General features: G+C 32.2%; 1 protein-coding gene across 1 annotated transcript; it reads left to right on the forward strand.

The window, feature by feature from the left end:
• The first annotated feature begins 559 nt into the window (after positions 1-559).
• LOC148620096 (neuroendocrine convertase 2-like) lies at positions 560-21996 on the forward strand. The gene is made up of 14 exons (XM_088580704.1): positions 560-597; positions 5472-5655; positions 6023-6133; positions 6548-6727; positions 7998-8126; positions 8444-8502; positions 9823-9911; positions 13432-13607; positions 18539-18742; positions 19101-19222; positions 19921-20039; positions 20453-20570; positions 20793-21097; positions 21851-21996. The coding sequence occupies exons 1-14, from the start codon at positions 575-577 to the stop codon at positions 21892-21894; spliced, it is 1863 nt and encodes a 620-aa protein (XP_088436830.1). The 5' UTR covers positions 560-574; the 3' UTR covers positions 21895-21996.
• Positions 21997-24291: the final 2295 nt, after the last annotated feature.

Raw genomic sequence — 24291 nt, forward strand, 5'->3', positions numbered from 1 at the left:
GATATGTTTATAGCTTCGGAAAGGGTATCAAAATAAGAGATCTGTTTTTTAATCTGATTTTGTTGTTGTTGAGGAAACGACAAAACTACCCTCGAACATTCCATCAATATAAAGAACTTCATAGGAGTCTACTGTTTGTGGCATTAATGCATCAGACACTTGAACTTAAAAGCTATCCATAAACTTATTATGATTGTATTTATTTGCTATACAAGTCATTTTAATTTGAATCCTAACAATGTACACTTTTTTTCTTATTTGGCTTAATAACTAGATGTTAGAGACCCTTTAGAAACTCAATCACAAACACGTCAGGAATAACATTCCACCGTATCTCAAAGACAAGTCAATACCGATTCTTTCATATTTTAATACTTCACCTATTGAATCCAAAGTTTTCAATTTTAAAAGGTTATTCCAGTACCTCAAGATTGAGGACTTCAAGGCTAAACCCCCTGACATCGAAAAGGCGTCTCTCCCTAAGGTCCCTTCTAACGGTCAAAAGTACCACGAACCACGCTTAATATATTGGAAATACAAATCTTATGGATGCCGTGAAAGACAACACAACAAAATGGATAAGAATGCAAGTTTAAAGTATGTCAATGAGTATCAATGCTATATCAGTTTTTAAAGACCCTGATGTAGCAAAAAGATTATCTACTATACATGACACATATGTTGTCGTACCAGCAGACAAAACAACAAACGTCTTACATCCAATGTTTATGTTTAGAGAAAATGAAAAGCAATGATACGACTTAAACTGCGACCAGACTATCTAATAAAGAGATAGCGGAAAAATAAACATAAATCTGTGGTATCCTCTTGGTCAAAGACAATGGTTGTGATCTGCAGCCTATGAACTGGATTTTCACACTCCACGCAATCAACACTTTATAACTGGAACTGCAAAATGTTCAACCAAACTTCATTTAAATATATTATCTAAGAACTGTTTAAGAAGGTATCCAGTCCTATTACAAGATTTGCTGGAAACCCTCAATTGAAGATTATAATCACAAAACAAAATACTTTATACTTCTATTTCCCGTACTCACGTTGTTATTCCACAAAATGGCACACCTAGATAAAAATAGTTCTAAGTATAGATTACTCATACTTTGTAAAAAAAAATAATTCAGCATCATCTTCCAAACATATTATAGAAAGTGTGTTTTTTTTTTACTTCTTAATGCTGAAATTTGTTATCGACAACATATTGTTCCGGTGTGATAAAGGTGTTTTGTCAGCAATCAGTCGGTATTCCAATGGGAACAAATTGTGTTTCACTACTTGCTGGCCTATTCTTCACTCTTATCAGGCTGTCTTGATATCATTAAAAAGAGGGAACTTCGTCTAGCTACATGTTTCAATATCTGTGTCCGCTGTATAGATGACATATTATGGTAAAACAATCCCAGTTTTTGGGATTTAATACATCGATTCAATCATAAATAAATTACCTCCACTCAAATCAATGATCAAGGCAAACTATTGACCAAACTTTACGATAAACGCTGTGACTTTTATGTTTTGTTTTTTTGTTTTTTTTGTTTCGAATTGTCGACATTCCGTTCATCTGTGGCAACATCCTTTCAACGCATGGAGTTTTTATATCACAACTCATACGTTCCGCCAGATTTTGTTGTACCAATGTAGAATGTTTGTACTTCGATAGACTTCTTACAATTAGGCTTCTTGAATAGGTTTATGTTGCTACAAGATTGAAAAAAATCACTACAGATGTTTAGCTTGTTGTCAAATTTTCCGCACATCATTGCTTTCATCCTCTCTCCTGTTTATCTGTCAATGCCCAGACTTTCAGACGTGAAATTGCCCGACGAATAAACTGCTCGCCTGTCACAACTGGATGCCTGAATGGCTTCATTCATCTTCAGCATACCAGGGACCGCCGGCATCAATGGCACACGCATGGAGCCAATACCGAACGGCGCCATTCACGGAATTAAGTAGGCAATTTCGTGGAAACTTGTTGACTCCTCAACAATGTCGAAATAGCCTTTTATGGGCATAGCAGCGCAAACGGTGGCTCACAGGCAATGGGCATCCGTCCTGTTTATGGACGAATCCAGATTTCATCTTCGCCATTGTATTGAACGTATTCGTATTTGGAGACGGAAGGCTGGTCTCTATGCAGGTCTGTGTGTACAGGAGACTGATCTTTAGGGTAGTCGTAGTGTCATAGTGTGGGATGGCATTTCCTTAAACCAAAGAACGACTTTTGTATTCATTAATGGCAATTTAACAACTCAGCGCTAGACTGTACGAGCACTTCCGTGGTCAACATTGTGGAAGTAGCTTGGACGTGCTGTAAGTTGCCTTTCAGCCACAGTCAATCACGTCGCACAAACTTGAAGCCGCACTATTGATTTTGATATTGACACTGCGAGTTGCACCTGTAATGTGCCTACGACAATAGTGTGTGACCACCTTCCATCATTTGTTTTCAAGTGTGATAAGTTGCTAAAGACGTTTAATTTTCAATATGTATTGTCTGTTAAATTGTTAAGTTTTTGAATGAATATACATTTAAAGAAATGAAAGGTTTGAGTTTTCATTTGCCCTCAGTATATTTTGGTTATTTTATGTTCTTTGTTGTGTTTATCAGTTGTCTGTGTCTGTTTTCTATTTTTTGTCCCTGGATTACATTCTTGTGATTTTCGCTAAAATTTTGGTTTCCATGATTATTATTTGTGTTCAGTGTTAACAAGTAAAATGGCCCATTCACTGTTGTTCAAGTTAATCAAACATGAGTCAGGTTGTAGGAATATATGCATGCGAAATACTTTTGTGCTCACATTGGGCTGAATTTCTCCTCTTAATATCAATCAGATCATTAGAGTAAAATAACAGCAGTGCTTGATAATTCATTAGACACGGTGCAGCTAAAATCAAATTAGCAACTTTAGTCATGAGTATTTTCTTGATAATTGCAGGTCCATCGAGATTTTTTTTAGTTTTTCCAACAGAAACAATAACTATTGATTTCGATAATATTGAAGGCATGATTAAGTTTTATAGGCATATCACACCTATATTTGCGATCAAAGTCATAGCAAAACCGTCTCGATTCTTTGGTATTTTACACAAATGATGTTTTGGGTCAAAGTTCAACCTTTTTCTGCGAATGGTAAATATTTTGTTTAAATTCATGATATTTATATAAAATGGTTTAAAAAAAAAATATAAGGCAATTTTTGGAAAGGTATAATAATGTTAGAGCCTGGAATTAATAAAACATTTTGGGTATCAGCACAATTTGTCCAATCACAGTGTCCGGAAGTATTTACTGACGTAGGATATACAAAAGGCCAACCTAAAATAAGAAATAGTACGGTTTTACCTATACCGACAGCTTGAAATCTAACTTCTTCAATCAAAGTCATATAATGAGTGGCAAATTATTATTGAGATTTTCTGCAATGATATCAGTTACTTTCTTTCATTTGTCTTATCCTCACAAGCATTTTTCTATACCTACCCCCACTTGCATAAAGTATGGTTTTTGACACGACTGTATTAATATATGATATTTTAAGTTTATGCTTTGGAATCATCATAAGTTTGTTGTCAGAACCTATTTTGAATCTAGATTTACTTAGATTAGTGCATAAATATGCATATTTTATTCTAAATGAGGCTACAAAAGCTTTTATTAATAGTAGTACCATTTTCTAAAACCACATCACCGACTCCATTCCACACGTTAGTACAAACCAAGAAAATACCAGAAATTATTATTGATGACTGGATTTACATTGTAAAATAATAAAGCATGACTAAAAGAGGAAACATAAAGTATAAAGTCTTAAAAACTAGAAAATATAGAAATAAAACTACTCTCATAGAACTTAAACATATTTCCTAGATTGCTCAATCACACATGTAGGTATTATAAAAATGACTTCTGTTTTTCATAAAAGTGGTTTAAATGAAAGCAAAACTTTAAACTATATCAGTTGAGGCCTATTTTACCCCCAAAATTGCCAATATTTTAAGAAGGATCACCATGAAAGGCTGATAAAAGGTTCTTAATATACTTTGTTCCACATTTTTCCTGTAAATTTGGTCACCTGGAGCCTCTTGTTTACCTAGTATTTCACAATAGACAAACAGCAAATAGAACAAAAAAATAATAATTCAATTCCTTACAGGTTGTTATATTATAGAATATTTCACCCATGAAATTTGGTACTGCCTCAAATGATGCAATTTTAAATTGAATTTGCATGATGGACCATATACCGACCGAAATTATGAATTGTTGGGTGGTGCAAGAAGCACCATTACATGAACGGTTGAAGAAATATCATTGTTTAAGTTCTACAATATAAAAAAAATAGCATGAAACTATAAGAAATGGAGCAAACAATAGACAAAACCTAATTTCAGAGCATTTTTTATATCTTCACTTGTCGAATAATGCGAGAAATCAAGAAATGCTAAAATTTCATGAACCTGCTCAACATATAATTTTAATATAATTTTAATATTTGTGTATTTCAACTATCTTGGCTGATTTCTTCAATTTCAGGTACCAGAAGATTTAGAAAAAGAAACCTGGAACATTCACTTTTTAAGTTATGCAAAAAAAAATCAGTATAGGTAGAACCGTACTATTTATTTCCCATAGGCGACCATAGTCAAACTTTTGAAAAATTCACACCTTTAAAACAATGACGAAGCTATGAACTGACTTTTTTCAGTAATGTCTTCATTACCCTAACTACAATTGAGATCAAAGTCGTAGCAAAACCGTCTCGATTCTTTGGTATTCTAAGAAGCTGATGCTCCTTTTTCTGAGAATGGCACATAAATTTAAAAAAAATCATAATGTTTATATAAAATGGTTTTCAAAAACATAAGACATTTTCTTAACAGTATAATAATGTTAGAGCCTGGAATTATTAAGACATTTTGGGTATCAACACAATATGTCCAATCACAGTGTCCGGAAATATTTTCTTAAGCAGAGTACACATAAGGTCAACCTGAAAAATGAACAATAGTACCGGTCTACCTATAAAACATTTCACTCTTTCGGGTATACATATAAACAATGTCTATAAAGTTCTCGTACCCATATGACATGCTTTTTGACAATGCAATTAATTAAGAGCTAGGAGCTTTCGTTTAAATGCACGATAGGAGCGTCCGTTTTAACGCACGATATTAACGTTCGTTGAATGTTTACTTTGATTATTTCCTTGATTTAAGTGTTATTTTTTATATTTTTTGCTATAATAAATTGATATAATATCATTAATTTTATTTTTTATTGAAACGCACAATAGGAGCGTTTGTTTAAACGCATGATAGAAGCCCTCGTTTATCGTGCGTCTGTTGAGCGTTTAGCGTGCGTTTGGGTATCGTGTGTGCGGAAAACCTAAATGTCTCAAGGAGTGTACATCAGTTCTAAAATAAACTTCCTTTATTTATCTGTACAGATATAAAATGAAATCAATGCAACCCCTGAGTTGTTTGGTTTTAACTTCAATAGTTCTTGGATACAGTGCTACCGGAACAACTCAAGATGCTGATGATATTATAATCGAAATTCAACCAGGTGTGACAGAAAAAGAAGTCCAACATATCGTGGCAAAGTATCCAAGGTTTAAGATTGGGCATCGGGTTAAGTATCAAACTATCATAAATCAGTAAATGCATTTATTATTCATTGAAACTAGGAATCCCTTCGCTTTATGAAATTACTACAAGTTAAAAAGTCAAATGCGAACAGAGAACGGAACGCTGACATTTCTACAATAGAACTGTTATACTTGAAGTACCAAATGACTCGGACTATGTGTTTTTATTATTTTAGTTATTGTATGTTCTATGGTGTGTGTCTGTTTTCCTTGGCTAGTGTTTGTGGTTTTGCGTTCTTTTAATTTTCAATGAAATATTGATTCGCTTAATGTTGATTACTCTTTTAATAATCTTTTCGGATGATATAAATAAAAAAATAATAATTCATTAACTAATTCTTGCATTTTAGTTTGATCTTATCGGAAAAACCCTCTATGAATTATTATTAGACACATCTAAAGGAAAAACAACTATATCATACAATGATTGGGATGTAATTGACATCGGAAACAATAAAAAGGTAAGATTTATATAAAGGTAATCGTAGAAAACATTACAGTAGCAATTTAGTCATAATATAGAGAGGTTTTACACTGTAAAACGACGAAATCATAGCAAAGAAAGGTCATGTTAATGGTAACACCACTAAAATTTTATAACGTCCTATCTTATATTCTAACAGATTAGGGGCGAATTATCTGCGGGTCTATTCGTGTCATTTGGTGAACGTCTCTCTGATGAAAATTAACCTGTAGTTTTTATCAAATATTATAATAATCCTTTTTAAAAAGGAATTTATATCTGTACGCCATCATTGTATTAGCTATATGCATCCGAAACATCTTTTTTTTTCCGCGAATTTACATCACAGCTGTTCGATGAACTGCGTTGCCCAGTATTTATTTTTAGACCTTTGTTTCGTTTTCCTTTGCAGATAAAACGTGTAACAGTAGATTATAAATGGAATGTAGAACTACGTGCGCCAAAAACAAATGCAAAATTTCGTTCGACAAAGAAAACTAAAAAACCAATATCATCCACAAGGAGAGGAAGAACACGTGCGCCAAGACTAAGACAACACATTGATAGGGAAATGAACCGAAGTTGGCAATTGGTCAGTATTTGCATAATTTGAAAGACACACAATTATTCTGGTTGACAAATCATCTGCTATTTTTGTTGTTCTTAAGTAGCAGTCCAGCTAAGAATCATGCAAAATGTGATTTATGGTTGGAAAGTCTACATATTTTTAGTTTTTGATATAGTGTTTAAAATGTCATAGCAAACCGAAATGAACATTTGGTTCTTCATATAACCCTTGTTCATAGGATATAACATTATATAGAATGCACTGTATCTTTCAAAATTAAGAGAGATTAATATATGTGTATGACACTCAAATACAATAGAATCTATTGGATTTTCAATGTTGATTATCTCCTAAGAGCACGCAGATATGAATGAATTAGTACACATTTCACAATACAGACCCATTAAACAACTTCATTACAAAAAATAGAAATATGTAGCATTGTTCAGATTTTGCATGATTCTTGCAAAAACATATACTTAAAAACAACAAAAACCACGACAACAGTATAGTACTCGTATGTGGAAAACTTCAAATTATATGGAGTGGGAAATGGGAAATAGGGATGGAAGATGGGGATTGCAAATGTGAAGGAAATGGGAATAGTTTTTAGTATTTATTGATATAATAATTGTATCAAATTTAACTAAGTATACTAGTTTAAATGTTGAGGAATTTTAAATTGTTAAGTTTGATTACTGCATGTACTATGACAGTAGTTTAATTCGAGTATACCCATTTTCGTGGATCAGGGGAGAAACACAAATTCGTGGATTCTTGTATTCGTGGTTTTTAAGTTTTCAATTTAAACATCAATGGTAATCTTATGTTCGTTGGGAACCAAAGTTTGTGGTTTCACATACCCACGAAAACCACGAAAATCGGCCCCCACGAACAATAGTGTTCTAACTGTATGTAAATATCAGATAAGACATGTGCAATATCAAAATGAAATATGGTGATGTTTATTTGACGGCAATTTTTGCAGTTCAAAGCAAACTTGTAATTAGATTTCTACTATCGAATGCAGTGGTTTGAAAAAGGGAGTTTTCACAATTTTTCTTTTCGTAATAGTCATTTTTTTTTAACGTGAAAAAATATTTTTCATCCTTGTATGTTCGCTAAAAATACTCTAGATGTGAAAATTGAAGTCTAAATTTATTATTCTGATAGCATTTTTAACAGTTTAAGATGTTTACTATTTTATAATCAAATTCCTATTTGAAAATCTTGACTTGCTTACTCAATTAAATGATTTGTTTTGTCTTTTTGTCTGATACACATTTAATTACAGACCGATGATCATCCTGGGTATTCGATGAATATTGACAGGGCTTGGGCACTGGGATACACTGGACGGGGGATTGTAGTGGGTGTTGTTGATGGACCAGTCCAACTCAATCATTCAGATCTTAGAAATATAGTAAGTGATAATGTTTTATAAATGTAGGATGCTAACAGTCGATGAGTCTATACGTTTTTTTTTCAGGAAATAAATTGAAGTAGACAAAAAGTAGAGAAGATATTACGACATTTCAATTAACGATTCATAATTCGGTTTTTCTCTGACAAGTCTTGTTATGTTGGGAGACATGAGTACAATTTATATTAACGTATTCACAATGATGTTGATCTAATTATTCATGAACGACTATCCCATTTCATCATTTAGAAACATATCTGTTCTTTTTTTTTCAAATTAGATGATAGATTTTTGATATTTAATTTTATCTATTTCAGGACAAGGCGAACTCAAAACTATATACAAATTTCAGTCCTAAGCTAACTGACTTCATCAGGTAAAGTACCCCGTTTATGCAATATCAATAGCATTTATATTAACTTTGTAAGAAAGAAACAATTACTCCAGAATAATTGAAAAAATATTTATGGTATATGTTTGGTATTAAGCTAAAAAGTAATACGTAAATGCATTTCTATTATTTGAACAATAGCAAGAAATAATTTAGAGATCTTAGTCGTTGATGCTGGTTACTAGCGAACATCGCAGCTTGTTACGCAAGTGTTCCTTCATATATTTGGCTTCAAATGTTTGTGATTTCTCATTATTTCATCAAATCGTTATATTTGATTTCATGGATATCAGACCAGCTTTTAGTTCTGAAAAAGTTATTCCGTTGGTACATTTTCCCAATCCAATGTTGTATCTAACTTATTTGCTTAAAATGAGTACCTGAGTGCACAACATGACTAAATGTCAAGATAATTTAAGGCATACAATGTTGCATTTAAGAAATAAATCACGAAAACTACATTTAATCATTGTTTTACCACTGGTTGACCATTTTTGTCGCATTATTTTACCACGAGCGAAAGTTACCGTGTTAAAACAATGATACACTTGAGTTTCAGTGATTAATTTGAATTCTAGGACAATAATGGTACTCTTTAACATTTTCGTGACCTATTACGGAAACCTTATGCCAACCATACTTTTCCATGTTTGGATGTACATTTTACGTTATGTCAGTTGAAATGGTCTGTAGTGAATCTTAATTTTTTGTATTATTATTTACAATAAAAAAAAAAGGCCGAAGTAAGTAAAATGATGTTAGATATGACACTAGTTTGCATTATAAGGTCACACATGGGAATGTACAATGCCTGGACTGAAACGTTTCATTCATTGAAAATTGTCATTGCTTGTTTTCATACATGATAGTGCATATGGCGATTGCTACCATGTACGTGTGTGAGTGATATCTACGGAATACAAAATATAACTTTTCTAAAACATAACTTGTAATATTGTTTTTCAAATACAAATGTAATGTTCATTCACGGTACTGTAATGTATGAAAACAGCTAGTACACATCTGAAAGTACGTGTGCTTGTTTATATCTTTTAAGGTGGGCAGTATTTTACACACATACATGCCAGGACCAATAAGTCGCGTGCTGCTTATATAGCAATGGAAAATATACCACAGTTATAGATTACTAGAATATTAGATTTACTTTTAATTTTATATCTGATAAATATACATGAGGCCACACAAGTCAATACTAGTTAGTCCGTTTTGATTCAATCATACATTAACTCCAACAACATTACTTAAAGCATCCAAATTGTATTTTACATCGCTGTACAATTGTAGGCATGGTACGTTTGTTGCTGGATTAGTTGGAGCTACAAAAGGAAACGACATATGTTCCGTAGGTGTGGCATATGAAGTGTCAATGCAAGGTAATCTCATAAATTATTGTCTAACGTTCAAATACTAGCCTAAATAATGTTAAAACACGATACACAATACAAAATGGGCTAATACAGGTTTAAGCCGTCCAATGAGGCTTTTACCCGCTCAATATGTCATTTATGATTTTTTTTTAAATCCATATTGGCCTAATCCAATATGACTTGTTGGACTAGTTAGTAAATAAAGGTATAACTGCGTTTTTTTTTCATACTGACAATTATTGTTCCTCGGACAGCAATATTGGACTTGGGCAACATCTCAGTCCAATATGGCTGCCCTTTGACCAATTACAGGATAAACATGGACACACTTACTCAGTGATACTATTTTTATTTAAAGTATGTTGAATACAACGCATAGCTTTCTGACAATCACTGTTAAGCAAATTGCCTTTTCTGCTTTTCTTTTTGTTTTATCTGTTTCATTTTTTTTAAATCTTATGTTTTACTCTAGTTTATACTTAAGTAATTATTTTGATAAACGTAGGACAATTTTAGGATTTTCCCTCGTGGACACGTGATCATTTCCGGACATCTTTCAACTCAACAATAAAATGTTTTACCGATCTGTTAACCGCGACCAAATTTGTGAAAATTTGGAAAGTTTGTTTTGTATTAATGAATTATGTATACAAGTGTCCGGAATGAAAGACAGCTTCTGTTTTGTAAAAAAGTATAGTATGCTCTGAGTTACAAAACTACGTAAAGAGGAGATAATCATGTACATTATTGTTATCCTAAGGTAGATTTTGTTATTCATTTTAACTTCTGGTGCTATGAAGTTCTAAATATTAAACGCGGATACTTATTTCATAAATATTAAACATGCAAGTAACATAATTTGTGAAAAGAGCCAACAAAAAAACCTTATATAGAGGAATCTGCCAAATAGTAAACTTAATGGGTATCGGATCGTCGAGTTATGACGATGCAGCACAAACAAAAAAGATTATATAAGTCTTAAGGATTGTACAACAATACCGATAAAGATGTTAATAGACTATAATAAGATATATAAAGAGCACAATTTTCAGTCAATAAATGGCCTTTTTCAGTGCCTTAAATAACCTTATATATATATAAACAATGTCTGAGAATGTGACGACTCTATTCACTACACTGCACCATCCGATCAAATGGATACAGTGATGATGTGTAAACGTATATAGTTTTTTTTAATGTTTTAATGATGGGTCAACATCGGTCCAACTTAGTATCGCAGTTTAGATGTAACATAACATTTGCTTCAATAAGTCCGGATTTTCTTCTTTGTTTTACGTCGTCTTGCCAACGCCAACTAAAAGCCAAGGAACCAACCACCAGCCAACGTTGGCCCAACGGAGGCATGCTGTCTGGTGTACAGATATACGTTTTGAAGGGGATGCATTTTTTTGCATTTACACGCCTTTGTTAATAATTTTATGGATGTTTTTAATGTTGTAAATGTTTAGACTGTTATGAGCATTCGGGTAATATTCAATTAAAAATGAAACACTGAGTAAATACACTAAAGGCGGGAGGGAATGGGGGGGGGGGTGGGGGGCGGTGCCGTGAAATTTCCAAACTTGTTGACAACGCCGTATTATATATATATGGAAAAAATAGCCACGCCTACTGAAATCGTATGAAATGTGAAATAGGCAAAATTATCAAGGTTATTTAATCTGAAAACTGAAGTGATGATTGAAACCCTTCATTTATTCCAATATCCCTAGATAGTACTTCCGAAAAACGTCTGTTTAATGGATAATAATAACCGCCAGCATACGTTGACGTAAACATTACTTATGATATTGTGGTATTTTATGACTTTTATTTTTTGTAGTAAAAATACACTTGAATTGCTTTAAATATCATGCATGAAATTCAAAGTTTTTTTTCACATCATGTTTAATACAATCACAGGAAAACGTTCCCGTCTTTCAATGCGAAGCGACACAGCAATGTTAACGTACACTGATATCGACTACCGAAAATGTAGTACGCTCATTTATATCTGAAACGCAAACTGCTAGAAAAAGGACTGCAATTGAATTTAAATATTGTTTTTATATACGTATTAATGTTACGTTAAACGTATGTCAAGTGAGTTAGCAACGAAATGCAACTTCGTTGAGCTTTCTTATAATACAAAACGTCGATTCTTACTCATATGATACGAATTTTTAAAACTCTACCGATGTATATGATATAGTTCGTATTTGTTTCTATGGTACTGATTGTTTCGCTGCTTTATCTGTCATTGATTTTTTTTTCGCATATACCATATTAACTCAATCGCTCCAAAGAGTAATCAAGAAAACCAAGATACTAGCGGAAATCAACCTAATGTAATCCAGAAACAAGGACCATACTTAAAACGGACAAACACAACAAATAACATAGAATAACTAGGATACATACAAAGCAACAAAAGTAAATGAGCAACTTGGACAACACTAAAAACTAGAAGCATGGACCAGGTGAATCGGCAGAGTAAGCGTCCTCAGCTTTTCCAGAAACACCCGCCGAGTTGCTTATAAAAAGACATGTCCGGGGTAGACGAAAGGAAAACGTTGAACACATTAGTTTTCATGGTGCAGATCTATATACTGTAACGATCTACGAGTTTATCATAACGACCATAAACCTTCTGTAGTGATGACTTCAATTTTGTAGCGACATAATCCTATTCCAAAACAGTGCATAGTTAAGGTAAGCTCTGGCACTACGTATGAGTTGTGACATGAAAATATATACACATGTGCTGATGGAATGTTGCCACAGAATGAAAAGTCATCGCGTTTGTCGTAAAGTTTGGTCAATAATTTTCCTCTACCATTGATCCCTTAGTATTGATCAAGATATGCGGCTGCGTTTACAGTATCTGTAGTACGCATCTAATCGCCAAAACTAAGATTGTTTAACGATAATACGTAAACAATATAGTGGAAACTTAGATTAACAGATCTAGTTAAACAATGTTCTTTATTTCGGATCAGATTAGCTATAAAGTCAGCCTCATAAAAGTGAAGGATTAGGTCAGCAAGTAGTGGAGGTCAATTTTTCCAATTGAAATGTCGACGGTTTGTTTAAAAACGCGTCCACCACACTGGACAAATATGTTGTCGCTAAAGAATTCTAGCATTTTGAAAATATCTTCTTCTGTATATTTGAAAGATGATATGGAATTATTTGTACATGTGTTAAACATTGTTTGGATATTCATTAAATTCACAATAAAAATCGTAATTTTATCATTGTAAGTCTGATTAAAATGTATTTCTTATTCCATTTGCAACATGCCCTGTCAATCTTTATTAAATGCCAGAATATTTCATTCCACACGGTTATATTATGTATCCATATCAACAATTCTTCATTGCACAATAGAGACAAAGATAGCAAAAATTGTAAATCATTCAAACGTTTTGTATTATTGAAAAAAATGTAAGAATGAAAGGATGTGGACAAAAATCATACATCTTTTGCTTTTTTTTCAAAATGCTTCACATTTCGATTATTGTAGCAATTGGTTTTCTTGGTATTGTTGGCAAGGAATCTATAACCCACGCCGTGCGTGCTTACACCCACAAGTTAGACATGGTTGATGTTTACACCAATAGTTATGGTTTTGCAACAGACAAAGATTTTCAACCGATGAATCAATATGTAGTCGATGCTATCAAAAAGGGAATTCAAGAGGTTTGTTACTGTTAATATAGGCCACTTCATATTTTCCAAAATAGAACTTGAGTCTTTTCAACATCAAACGACGCAATGATAAATAAACTCAATGATTTGTTTTATTATTTTGGCTACGGCAATTTTTTGAAACGTGAACTAGACGTATTAAATCGTAACTGTACATGTACACGTACTGTGTTCAAAATGTCCGAATTGAATTATTTAATGACAATTTATTTTGCGTATTGAATTTATGGCGTCGATTTTGTTTTTAACATGTGACTGCCGAACCGTGCAAAGATAAAAGAAGCCGCCCACTCTACTATAATAAAAAATTTCACCAGATCTGCAATACAAATGTTACAGTATTACCAAGATTAATTAGTTATAATTTTGTGTTATGCCCACTTTAATTTAAAAATATTTAACTGTTTGCGGTTGTCCGAGGAACCCTGCCACCCAGTACATTTATCAAATAATTGCGTTTTAGTTTAAGTTACCTGAACTGGTTCTATCAAGTATCCGTTTAAGATACTAATTGTGATTATTTAATTTTGTTCAAATATTACGGTCACATTATATTTTTATATAGACAGAGACATAAATATACAGGCACGGATCCAAGGACCGGCTTGCCGTATATACCCCCCCCCCCGAAAAAAAATACATCTTTGCATAAAATTTGGATTTATCATAAATGTTACCTACTAAATTTTCTTACATTCTATATAGCCCAAACCTGAGATCATGTATCCGGCCCTGATATATATATATGTACATTTAAGACTTCACATCTCTTCGTCACCTAAAATTTGCCTTCCGTGGTCGTCTTTAAATATCAAGTCTATAAGGTACATGTTACAAGATATACATTTGTACAATCACACATCTTTCAGAACTTAAATGAAAACCAAGCTGTTCACATGGTTGATATAAAATTAGAATGAGCAAAATTAAAAGGCGTAAGTCATAAAACGGGGGAGGGTTGCGAACTTTTTACGACGCAAAAAGTGAAGGAGCACTATCAGGTCGAAATTATAAATACATTTTAAAACTGAGACTTTAACTTCGAACTTGAATACATGTTTTGTAAGAGTGTTACGTTTTCAACTTAAAATTATAAAAAAGAAATAGATAAATTATCAAGAGATTACAGCTATTATGCAATAACTGTTTGTGATGAAATTTGTCACACGTTTGCACTGCTTATATAAGTTACGGTTAGATAGAAGCTCAAATATTTTTTTCAGTGTCAGATATATCACGGAAAGTCACTCGAATATCATCACAAAGTGTGTTCTGTTTGAGTATTGGACAATGAATAAGGAAATAAATCTCGTTCTCAACTGATTGTGTGTCGCACAGCTTACAAGTTCTTTGCTCGACTGGAATATTTCGACTTTTACGAATTTAGTGCTGATCTATCGGGAGTCGTATTTCAATATCAAGCAAAATAAAAAAAACAAGCTACCAATCTGGGTTTTCTGATGTATGTATACCCCTCGGGAAAATACAAGCCGACCCCACTCAGACTGATTTAATATGTGGCTAGTGCACGAATCAGTAAATATATGTCAATATGGTATATATCAAACTCCTATGTACAACCATAAATATTAATGCATACTTTTTTGTTTTTTTTTTATGGCCAGTACATTCTTTTGTGAAATAAAGTAAATTTAATAATTTAAAGCGGTCGTAAAAATTACTTGTATACTAAAATGATCAAAAACGAAGTCTTTTCAGATAATTGTCTGTCTTCGTTTGTACTAATGAAATATTTGCAAGAATATAGAGCAATAACGCGTACAATCGGTTAATATATTCTGGTACACTTGTATATGAATTTTACTAAACTTAATCATGCCGTGTGATGTCACTATCGAAAATATAGCCTAATACATTCACCAGTCTTGGTTTAAATTTATGTCCCGTCGTTCACCTGTGTTATAAAAATATACTACACAATCATTTGAAAAGATTTAAGATTTAACGTTATCATACATGTATAACACCAAATTGAGATCTTGGATCTAGAAATGCACATTTCCACACTTTAGATGCGGTTTTAATTCTTGCACACTTACCAAACTCAATATGTAGATATATAATCACCGTTTAAAGTTTTACTTTTTATTGAAGATTGATTCTTAAATCACTTTTTGTTCTTGATCTATATAAGAGTTTGAATTGCATGTGAAACCAGATTGGATTTATACTAACGCCCTATTACAAAGTACACCGTTGCATGTACATGTAGTACATACAGATTTTAAACTATTTTCCGTACAACAGATTCGTGCTGGTGTTCTGTTTTATGAAGTGTGATTATTCCCATAATAATCACATCTTTTTAAAACCTACTAATTTTAATTGCGGGGAAGGGGAACTTTTATGGGTGTGTGTGTGTGTGGGGGGGGGGGGTCTGACAAGGATTTTTCTTCATATGCTTGTGTATAAAATTGTATACTACTATAACTCAGAGGTTTCCATGGGAAAGGATTAAAGCTAGAATCTGCACATTTTGTCCGAAAATTATCACGAAATTAGAAGAGATAAAGACAGCGCCGCATAATACACATGTAGTTAAATCTCCAATTATAATAAAATAATGATTGAGTTAATTCTATTTACATTTTGAGAACTTATTTTCGTTTGAAAAATAAAACACAACTTTACACTCAGACTGGGGAATGTATTAGGTTAACTAAATGGATGCCTTCACACCTTTATTTTAAAGCGATTTTTATGTAGATGAAACATTCGAAAGTAACTCCGCGTTTTATTACTACATTGTACATGTACCTAAGGAAAATAGATCCACGAAAAAAAATATGTATTGTCATTAACAATGTCTTGTTTTAATGATTAATACGGGGGTGAATCACGTTTTGAAATAAAGAACATCTAAATAACACATTTTCCCTAACGTTACTATATATGACAAAGATTACTGTCTAAGTTTGGCTGAGTTTCTCACATTTTTTTCACATTCATAGAAGACAAACAAGCAGACTTTTTTTTTAGAACTTATGGACATTTATTTTACCTTAAATTTATATTTATGCTGGGAGGTCGATAACAACTAAATATATGTTCTATAATTTATTCTATATTATTCTTAATTTTCTATTATAATAATCATTTTCATATATATTGACATATGCCCCTTTGATTTAAAATAATAAACGTCTGGTGTAATGACTTAATTAAACGGTCTTTTTTTTTCAGCTCTCTTGTAAAAAGCCAACTACGGAATTATTTATACATATATATATTTTATAATCATAGGCTTCCACAAGACTACGATGCTGTTGGTATTTTTAAATTATTCATTTCGCTCAATGTTTTTTTTTTTATTTTTTTAATTTTGTTTTTGTTGTTGTTTTGTTTGTTTGTTTTTTTTTCATTAGTATTCTCTATTTATCCCTAAATTATAATTTGAATCATTTTATTACAAATAAATAATAATAAGTTTTCCCTCATTTATTAATTAATTTGTTGGTGTATTTATTTATACATGCATATATTGTATTATCATAGGCTTCCAGAAGTCTTTGGAGCTGTTGGCATTTTCAAATTATCCATTTAGCTCAATTGATTTTTTTTTTATAAATATTCTATATTTATCCCTAAATTACAATTTTCTTAATAATAAATAGTAATAATAAGTTTTTCCTCATTTATTAGTTAATTTGTTTGTGTATTTATTTATATATTCATTTATTTATCTTAGGGTTATTTATGATAAAGATAATAAGAAAAATGATTTAGAGCCCACCAAATTTAGCCGTCCTCACGAGACCCTTAGTAACTACACTTTAAATTTGCACTTTGAAATTAATCTAATTTAAGGGAGGTAATTCAATTTGATTTAATGTATAATTCTAGTATAAATATATTGTTAGCTTGTTGAAATTGTTTCATTCTCCCAAGACCACTCGCGCACCATCAAACCCCTGACATCACTCATTCATATTTAGCGGGTATCGTCCAGCCTTTTCCGATTGGTTGGTGAGAAGAACCAATGGAAATAGATTTAACATAAAATGTCTGTGGAAAGGTAAACAATAATACGAGGTAATGGACGATCCGATTTAGTAACTGAAAGTTGCATGATGTCACAAATGATGCAATTTGAGCAAATGTGATAACTGTAGATTCTGTGTAGAGTCTTTATTGGAAAAATGACGTTATGTGTAGCCATTTTGTAAGTTATATCGAAGGGTTTCTATTACGAGTGATTTGATTGGATTTTGGATCCGGGTTAAATTTACGTAACTCACTAGATGGCGATGGACGATACCCGCTAAATATGAATGAGTGATGTCAGGGGTTTGAGGGAGCGAAAGTGGACTCAAAACCCTAACTTGAGAGGATGAAATTGTGTGCACTTAACAATACTAGACATATATTTGTTTTCCCTTGACAGAAAATACTGAACACTCTTAACACACTCCTAAAACTACTGAATCGATGTAGGGTAAAGCTACTGCATTTACTGAAATTGCTCTAGACAACTCTTAACGACAGATATTGAATTTGCACCGAATTTCCATTGAAATGGCACTGAAACTCTTAAAACTACTGAAATTAAATTTGTCAAGAGTTTTCAGTAGATGTTAAGTTGGAAATGGCCGATTTAGTAACAAAGAAATTGTCTACTAAGAATCGATTGTTTTTTTTTTTTTTTTTGTGTTTTTTTTTTTTTTTTTTTTTTTTTTTTTTTTTTTTTTTTGTGTTTTTTTTTTTTTTGTCTTTGTCATTTTTATGAGATAACGAAATTTGAAATATATACTTATTTTTTTGAAAGGAGTATTAAATTACAACGCTTTTTTTAAGTATTTTCCTTTCTCGTCGTAATAGGCAATCTTACGTTAAATCCCACGGTTCATCCTGATTTTAGCCTTTGTCTTTAAAGTACAGTGAAAAAGGAATTATTGTTACAGGGTAGAAGAGGCAAAGGGAGTATTTATGTGTTTGCAGCTGGTAACGATGGATCGGTAGCTAATTCGGCAGCAGAAGAAATATTAAATATAATTTACACGATTGCCATAAGTAGTGTAGGACTTGACAGAGTCACTAATTATGGACAGATAGGGTCAAATATAATGGCTGTAACACAAGGTGGAGATATGAATGATCGTGTACTAGTGAGTTTTTCCTTATGAATTTAATTAAAGTTCAAAATAATTTAAGTATTTCTGTGCAGTTCTTCGTCTCAGGTATGACGTTTTCCTATCATAAATGTTATTTTCTCTGTTGGACATGACCAAACGTGGTTTTGCCTTCCTTTATGAAAATAAAAACAAAATTCAAATAAATGCACAGTTGACATTTTTTTTTTAAATTTGACTTTAATATTTTTTTTTATTATTATTTAAAATAAATTATTTCATGATTATCTGGAACTTTAGTCAGTTATACATACTGTTCATTTTGGACGAATATTCAAGTTGTATAGGAAATATGTTAAATATTATATTTGAACGTGTACAATTTCATGTTTAGGTTTCAACTTTTCCGTTTGATACATGTTCGGATGTTGCTAGATTAGGCAAATTTTTTGATACAGGAACTTCTAATGCCTGTCCAATAGCATCCGGTGTAATTGCTTTAGCATTACAGGCAAAGTAAGTTTGCAATATGATAAAGCTTCCATGTTTGTGATAAAACAACAAATTATCCAACCGTATGCAACAAATTTATGTTTTTGAAATGATACTTTATAAACACAGAAATGGGTATTATACTTGAATTGCTGTTTTACATTGTGTTTAAATTATTGTTGTTTTACTTATAAATTTCTTTTGAAAACATGTCATTCTTTTACTAAAGGAAAAAGCTGAAATATGGCAGAAATCAAAGTATATTCGCTCCTAAATTATTGATTTATTTGGGAGCAGCTGATAATATCCAAATACATAAGATCGGGGATAAACAATCTGTACAGTGCATAGTTTATATAAATAAAATTAATATAGGAAAAATGTGATCTTGTAAATCGTAATACATTAATATTACGGAACAATACGAATTAAATGGCAGGTTATCTAAAGGAACTTCAGAACACCTAAAACAGCAGAGATAAAATCGAGTATACATGTACAAAAGTATGACTTCGTTTTCATCTACACATATTTAGATATCACAAGATTTTAATATCGAGACGAAATAAAAATAAAATCAATCTTATCCTTCAGATGAAGTGCTACATGTAACCTTTATTTTATTTAGAAGTTTTGTATGTAGCAGTGATTAATGTGTGATAGTTATCTCTTATTGTGAATATATACATTTTCTATAATGTTATTCCAAATAAATATTTCAGTGAAGACCTCACATGGCGTGATGTGCAACATCTCCTAGTAAGAACATCCAAGGCCCACCGTCTTCAAGATACTTATTCTCCAATTTATGAATGGAAAAGGAACGGTGCTGGTTTACAATGTGAGTATATGCAATTCAAAAGTAAAAATAAGATTTGTTATTCTTATAAGATTACTTTTACATAATGTTTCATCTTTTATATTCTTATTGAATTCTCCATTCGGTCACCACATAAACCATTTTACTAAGTTGAAACTACCAAAAGTACTCAATTTCGATGGGTTCACTGTCCAAGATTCACGAAGTTACACCTACACTCCAACAAAGTAGTGGTTCCAGATCTCAATCATATTATACAAATTAACCCGTTTTAGTTCAGGATATACTTATACTTATATATCACTGATAACTAGTAACTGATTCTACGTTGTCCTATAAAGATGACTTATACAAGGAAGAATCGTAGCTACATTTAAACAATTCAATTGAGAAAAAGTTTTTGATATAAGATATAACTTTTTTTTACTTTGAAGACCACCCAAAGATGGGGTTTGGACTGGTAGATGCATTGGCGATGGTAAGATTGGCAAGAAGATGGAGTCCTGTTTCTGAACTCTTAAATTGTACAATAAACGCAACACGCGTCAGCGGGTATGTAAATGCTTCAAATTTACAGTAACATTATTAACACAATGTCTAATATGAATAAAATATGGGTTGTTTCTTATTAAAAGACCCAACTGCACACAGCCCATTCCTACGTTAAGAAAATAATATCGTTGATTCAATTTCAATATTATCAAAAAAAATATTGTAACTTGCAATTCACTGCACTGCACCATTCGGTTTAATTAAAAGAAATTGTTATTTTAGAACTGCTACAAATAGCGAACCATTAGTTGGTGCACTGCGAATACGGAAAGGGGACTGCGCTATTAGGAGTTTAGAGAGTGTTCTTGTTGACGTTAATGTTGGTTTTTTAAAGAAAAGAGGTGATATGAAAATTGATATTACATCACCGAGGCGAACAACAAGTCATCTTCTCACAGTAAGACCTGCTGATAATACTTCAGGCCCAAAGAGCATTATATGGACTTTCAAATCACTTCATTTGTGGGACGAAAATCCACGTGGTACGTGGCAGTTATCGGCGATTTCAAAATCAAAGAATGAAACAGGTAATACTTAATGACTTAATGAATTATCAAAGTACAATCTTACTCCACAAAGGTTTACAGATAAGTTTTGAACTACAGATTAATATATTAAGGTTACCTACATACTATATTTGTTGGTGAAACCGATTTCCATATGCCTTTAGATTAACATATTTCTTAACATATCACGATTTGTTTTGGTATATTTTCAAGCGCGAATATAGTCAATTTGATTTCCACGATGGGAAAAGGGTTACACATCACTTTTAACTGAAGAGGAATCCATAGATTATCAAAAACGTACTTTAATTAGTACATACGATACGATACGATGACAGAATTGAATGTTATGAGAAAGTTAATTAAAAAACTTTTATTGAAACCAAGCATCTGATGATTTGTTGTATAGGCAACACAAATCGTATACCAGTTTTACATGGAATAGGGACGGAACTTGTGACCATGGTACCCTCTCTCTTCTTAGAATATAGATCTGAACGTAAGAGATTGAAATTTTATTGCGGTGCATAATATAAAGGGGAGATAAATCTTATTATTGCAATCTATAGAAAATAAATATGGTATGTACGCATATGTACATTTAATTTATTTCCGAAGACATGAAAACATTGATTTTCCAATTTCAACAATGCATTTTAATGACGAATGGAAAATATACACCTTAGATATAATTTCATGAACCACTCTTTAAGGCCACCTATCAAGCTTTTTCAAATCCTTGTTCTTTAATCCTCATTATTTTTCTTTTTTCAGTTGGACCAATGACTTGGTCAATTACCCTGTATGGGACATCATGACACCAGATTATCTACGTATATGATTTCTACAGAAAACGGACAAATGGAAGATAAATAAAATTCTATTAGCAAATAAAACAAGTTTTGTTCTAGAACAACCAATGCGTAGTCATTTTGTTATTATGTCACTTATACCATGTATACGTACTACCATACACCACGTACTAAGTTACAACCCTAGATTAATCATACGAAGAGGAATGACCTGGCCAACTAAAGCTAGATTTTATATAGCCTAACTGGTCGAGTGGTATAGGGCGCTGAACTTTGTGCAGCGGTGTTAATACAGATGTCACAGCTGTACTATTTAGAGCCCCGCGGAAGGAGCAACCAAAAATTGGCTTCGCAAATATGAAAGCTCTAACATCTTTGGGAAATTTTCGGACCCTTCTATATTTAAAAATGTATGGAACAAAAAGGCTATACTAATATTTACACAATTGGTGCATTAGTATAAACATAAATACGTATATACATATGACAACCCTGTACCTGTCAATATTCAATCAGATCAGCAAACGTCTTAAATCTAAGAAGTTGTGTTTCAGCCAAATCATTAACTAAAAACTATCAAATGCATCTAATATTCTATCAAATGCATCTAATATTCTATCAAATCCTAAAATTTTCTTCTTTATGTCTTACATTAGAAAGTTGGGATCTTTGGGAGGGTCCCGCAGTATAGAAACTAACCTAATTTAGGTCAATATTGAAGGCATGTGGAAATCTTATGCATCAAGATTATGACAAGCTTTAGTGATAGTAATGACTCACAAATATAGAAAATTTATAATATGAAGAAAAAAAATTTGGAACATGGTCGCTAAGGTGGGTTCTAGATGTAGCCTTAACATATAAATGAGGATAGCGTTTTACATTAACGTATTTACATACTGCCTCGGTTATTCCCGGTTTTTCTTCAATTGGTTGTTTTCGTGTTGTTTCCAAAATATTTTCCTTTTCACCGTTACACATATCTATGACTTCTTTATCAGATAATTCTCAATTATCAAAAGTTTGGTCATCATTATATATTCAAATACAAAAAAAAGGTGATTGTTGTTTAAATAATTATTAATTTACATTATTTTGTAAAAGACAGAGGCCAAGAGGTCATATTTGGGATTAAGAATGGTAAGATGAGAAACTTACACCAACCGACAATTAGTGCAATGGACATCTTAATACGTTATTAATTAGCAATTTTGGTACGTACAAATTAGAACAAAGTTTTAACCAGTATTTTTAACATTTTTTTTGACATGCAAAAATATCTCAAAAAACCTTTCATACATAGTGTTGTTTGATCGAGTACACATGACCCATTTGCAAAACATGAAAACATATCCGATAATTCCATTGGCACTTGTTGATAATACACATTGACAAATAATAAATTGACGAAAATAAAATAAGCATTCGAGGGCGAAGACAACGTATGAACACAAATGAATCTTACACAAATGAATTCCTAAGTATGTTTGGAAAGTTACAGTGAAAATTGATAACTAATTGATCTATAAATAATAGGCGTGTCTCGTGTATTAGGAATACATTAGTAAAAAAAAACTACATTGCTTCCAATGCAAAGCTATATTTTCAGTGATGCCCCTTGTAAATAAACCTTTAGAAATCAAGCAGTTTTATGTTTTAGTCTTTACGGTTCATAAGCCAAATTATATTTTGCAACATTCAAAGCATAGGGCCGTGCGGCATTTTTTGGCCATTTCCACGGCTTTTTTAAATACATGTAAATGTGAAAACTTGCTAAATGTTGACCCTAGCCACCATCAATGTGTATAGTGTTATGAAAAAAATGAACAGTAATATAAAGAACAGGCATATTCTGAAGTGCAAAAATGAAATATCTTTGAAAATATATTAAATTGAACAAAATATTATTCAATCCCTTGGCCACTGGCCTTCTCTTCATGATAGATTGTTCTGACCAAAAGGGGCGGTCCTTGTGACGTCATGAATATTTACTACATTTTTACCTATAACATTGTACGTTCAATGCTCCATATTTAAACACAAATGGACATGCTATATATGACGATATATAAACGATAGTTATGATATACATGTAATAAAGCTTTAAGAGAGTGACTTTTAAGATCAAGGATATGTGTACAAGTCTAATATTTAATCTCGATGCTTCTTTTGAATCATCAGGTCTCATGAACCTCAGAACATGCCATCGGTAAATACTCACTGAGTATTCATTCTGCATCTATCTTATGAAATGTAATCCGAAATTGAGGATTATCATGGAACACACCTTGACATCCATACATGTAATCACTCAATTTATAAAGAAATGGCCATTCGAAGTTATCGTATACTGAAAGAGTAATCAAGGGAACCACGGTTCTGGCGGGATAATACATGTCAAAA

This window comes from Perna viridis, chromosome 4 (assembly GCF_037379345.1).
Source record: "Perna viridis isolate PV_CMFRI_1.1 ecotype Kerala chromosome 4, ASM3737934v1, whole genome shotgun sequence".
NCBI lineage: Eukaryota > Metazoa > Mollusca > Bivalvia > Mytilida > Mytilidae > Perna > Perna viridis.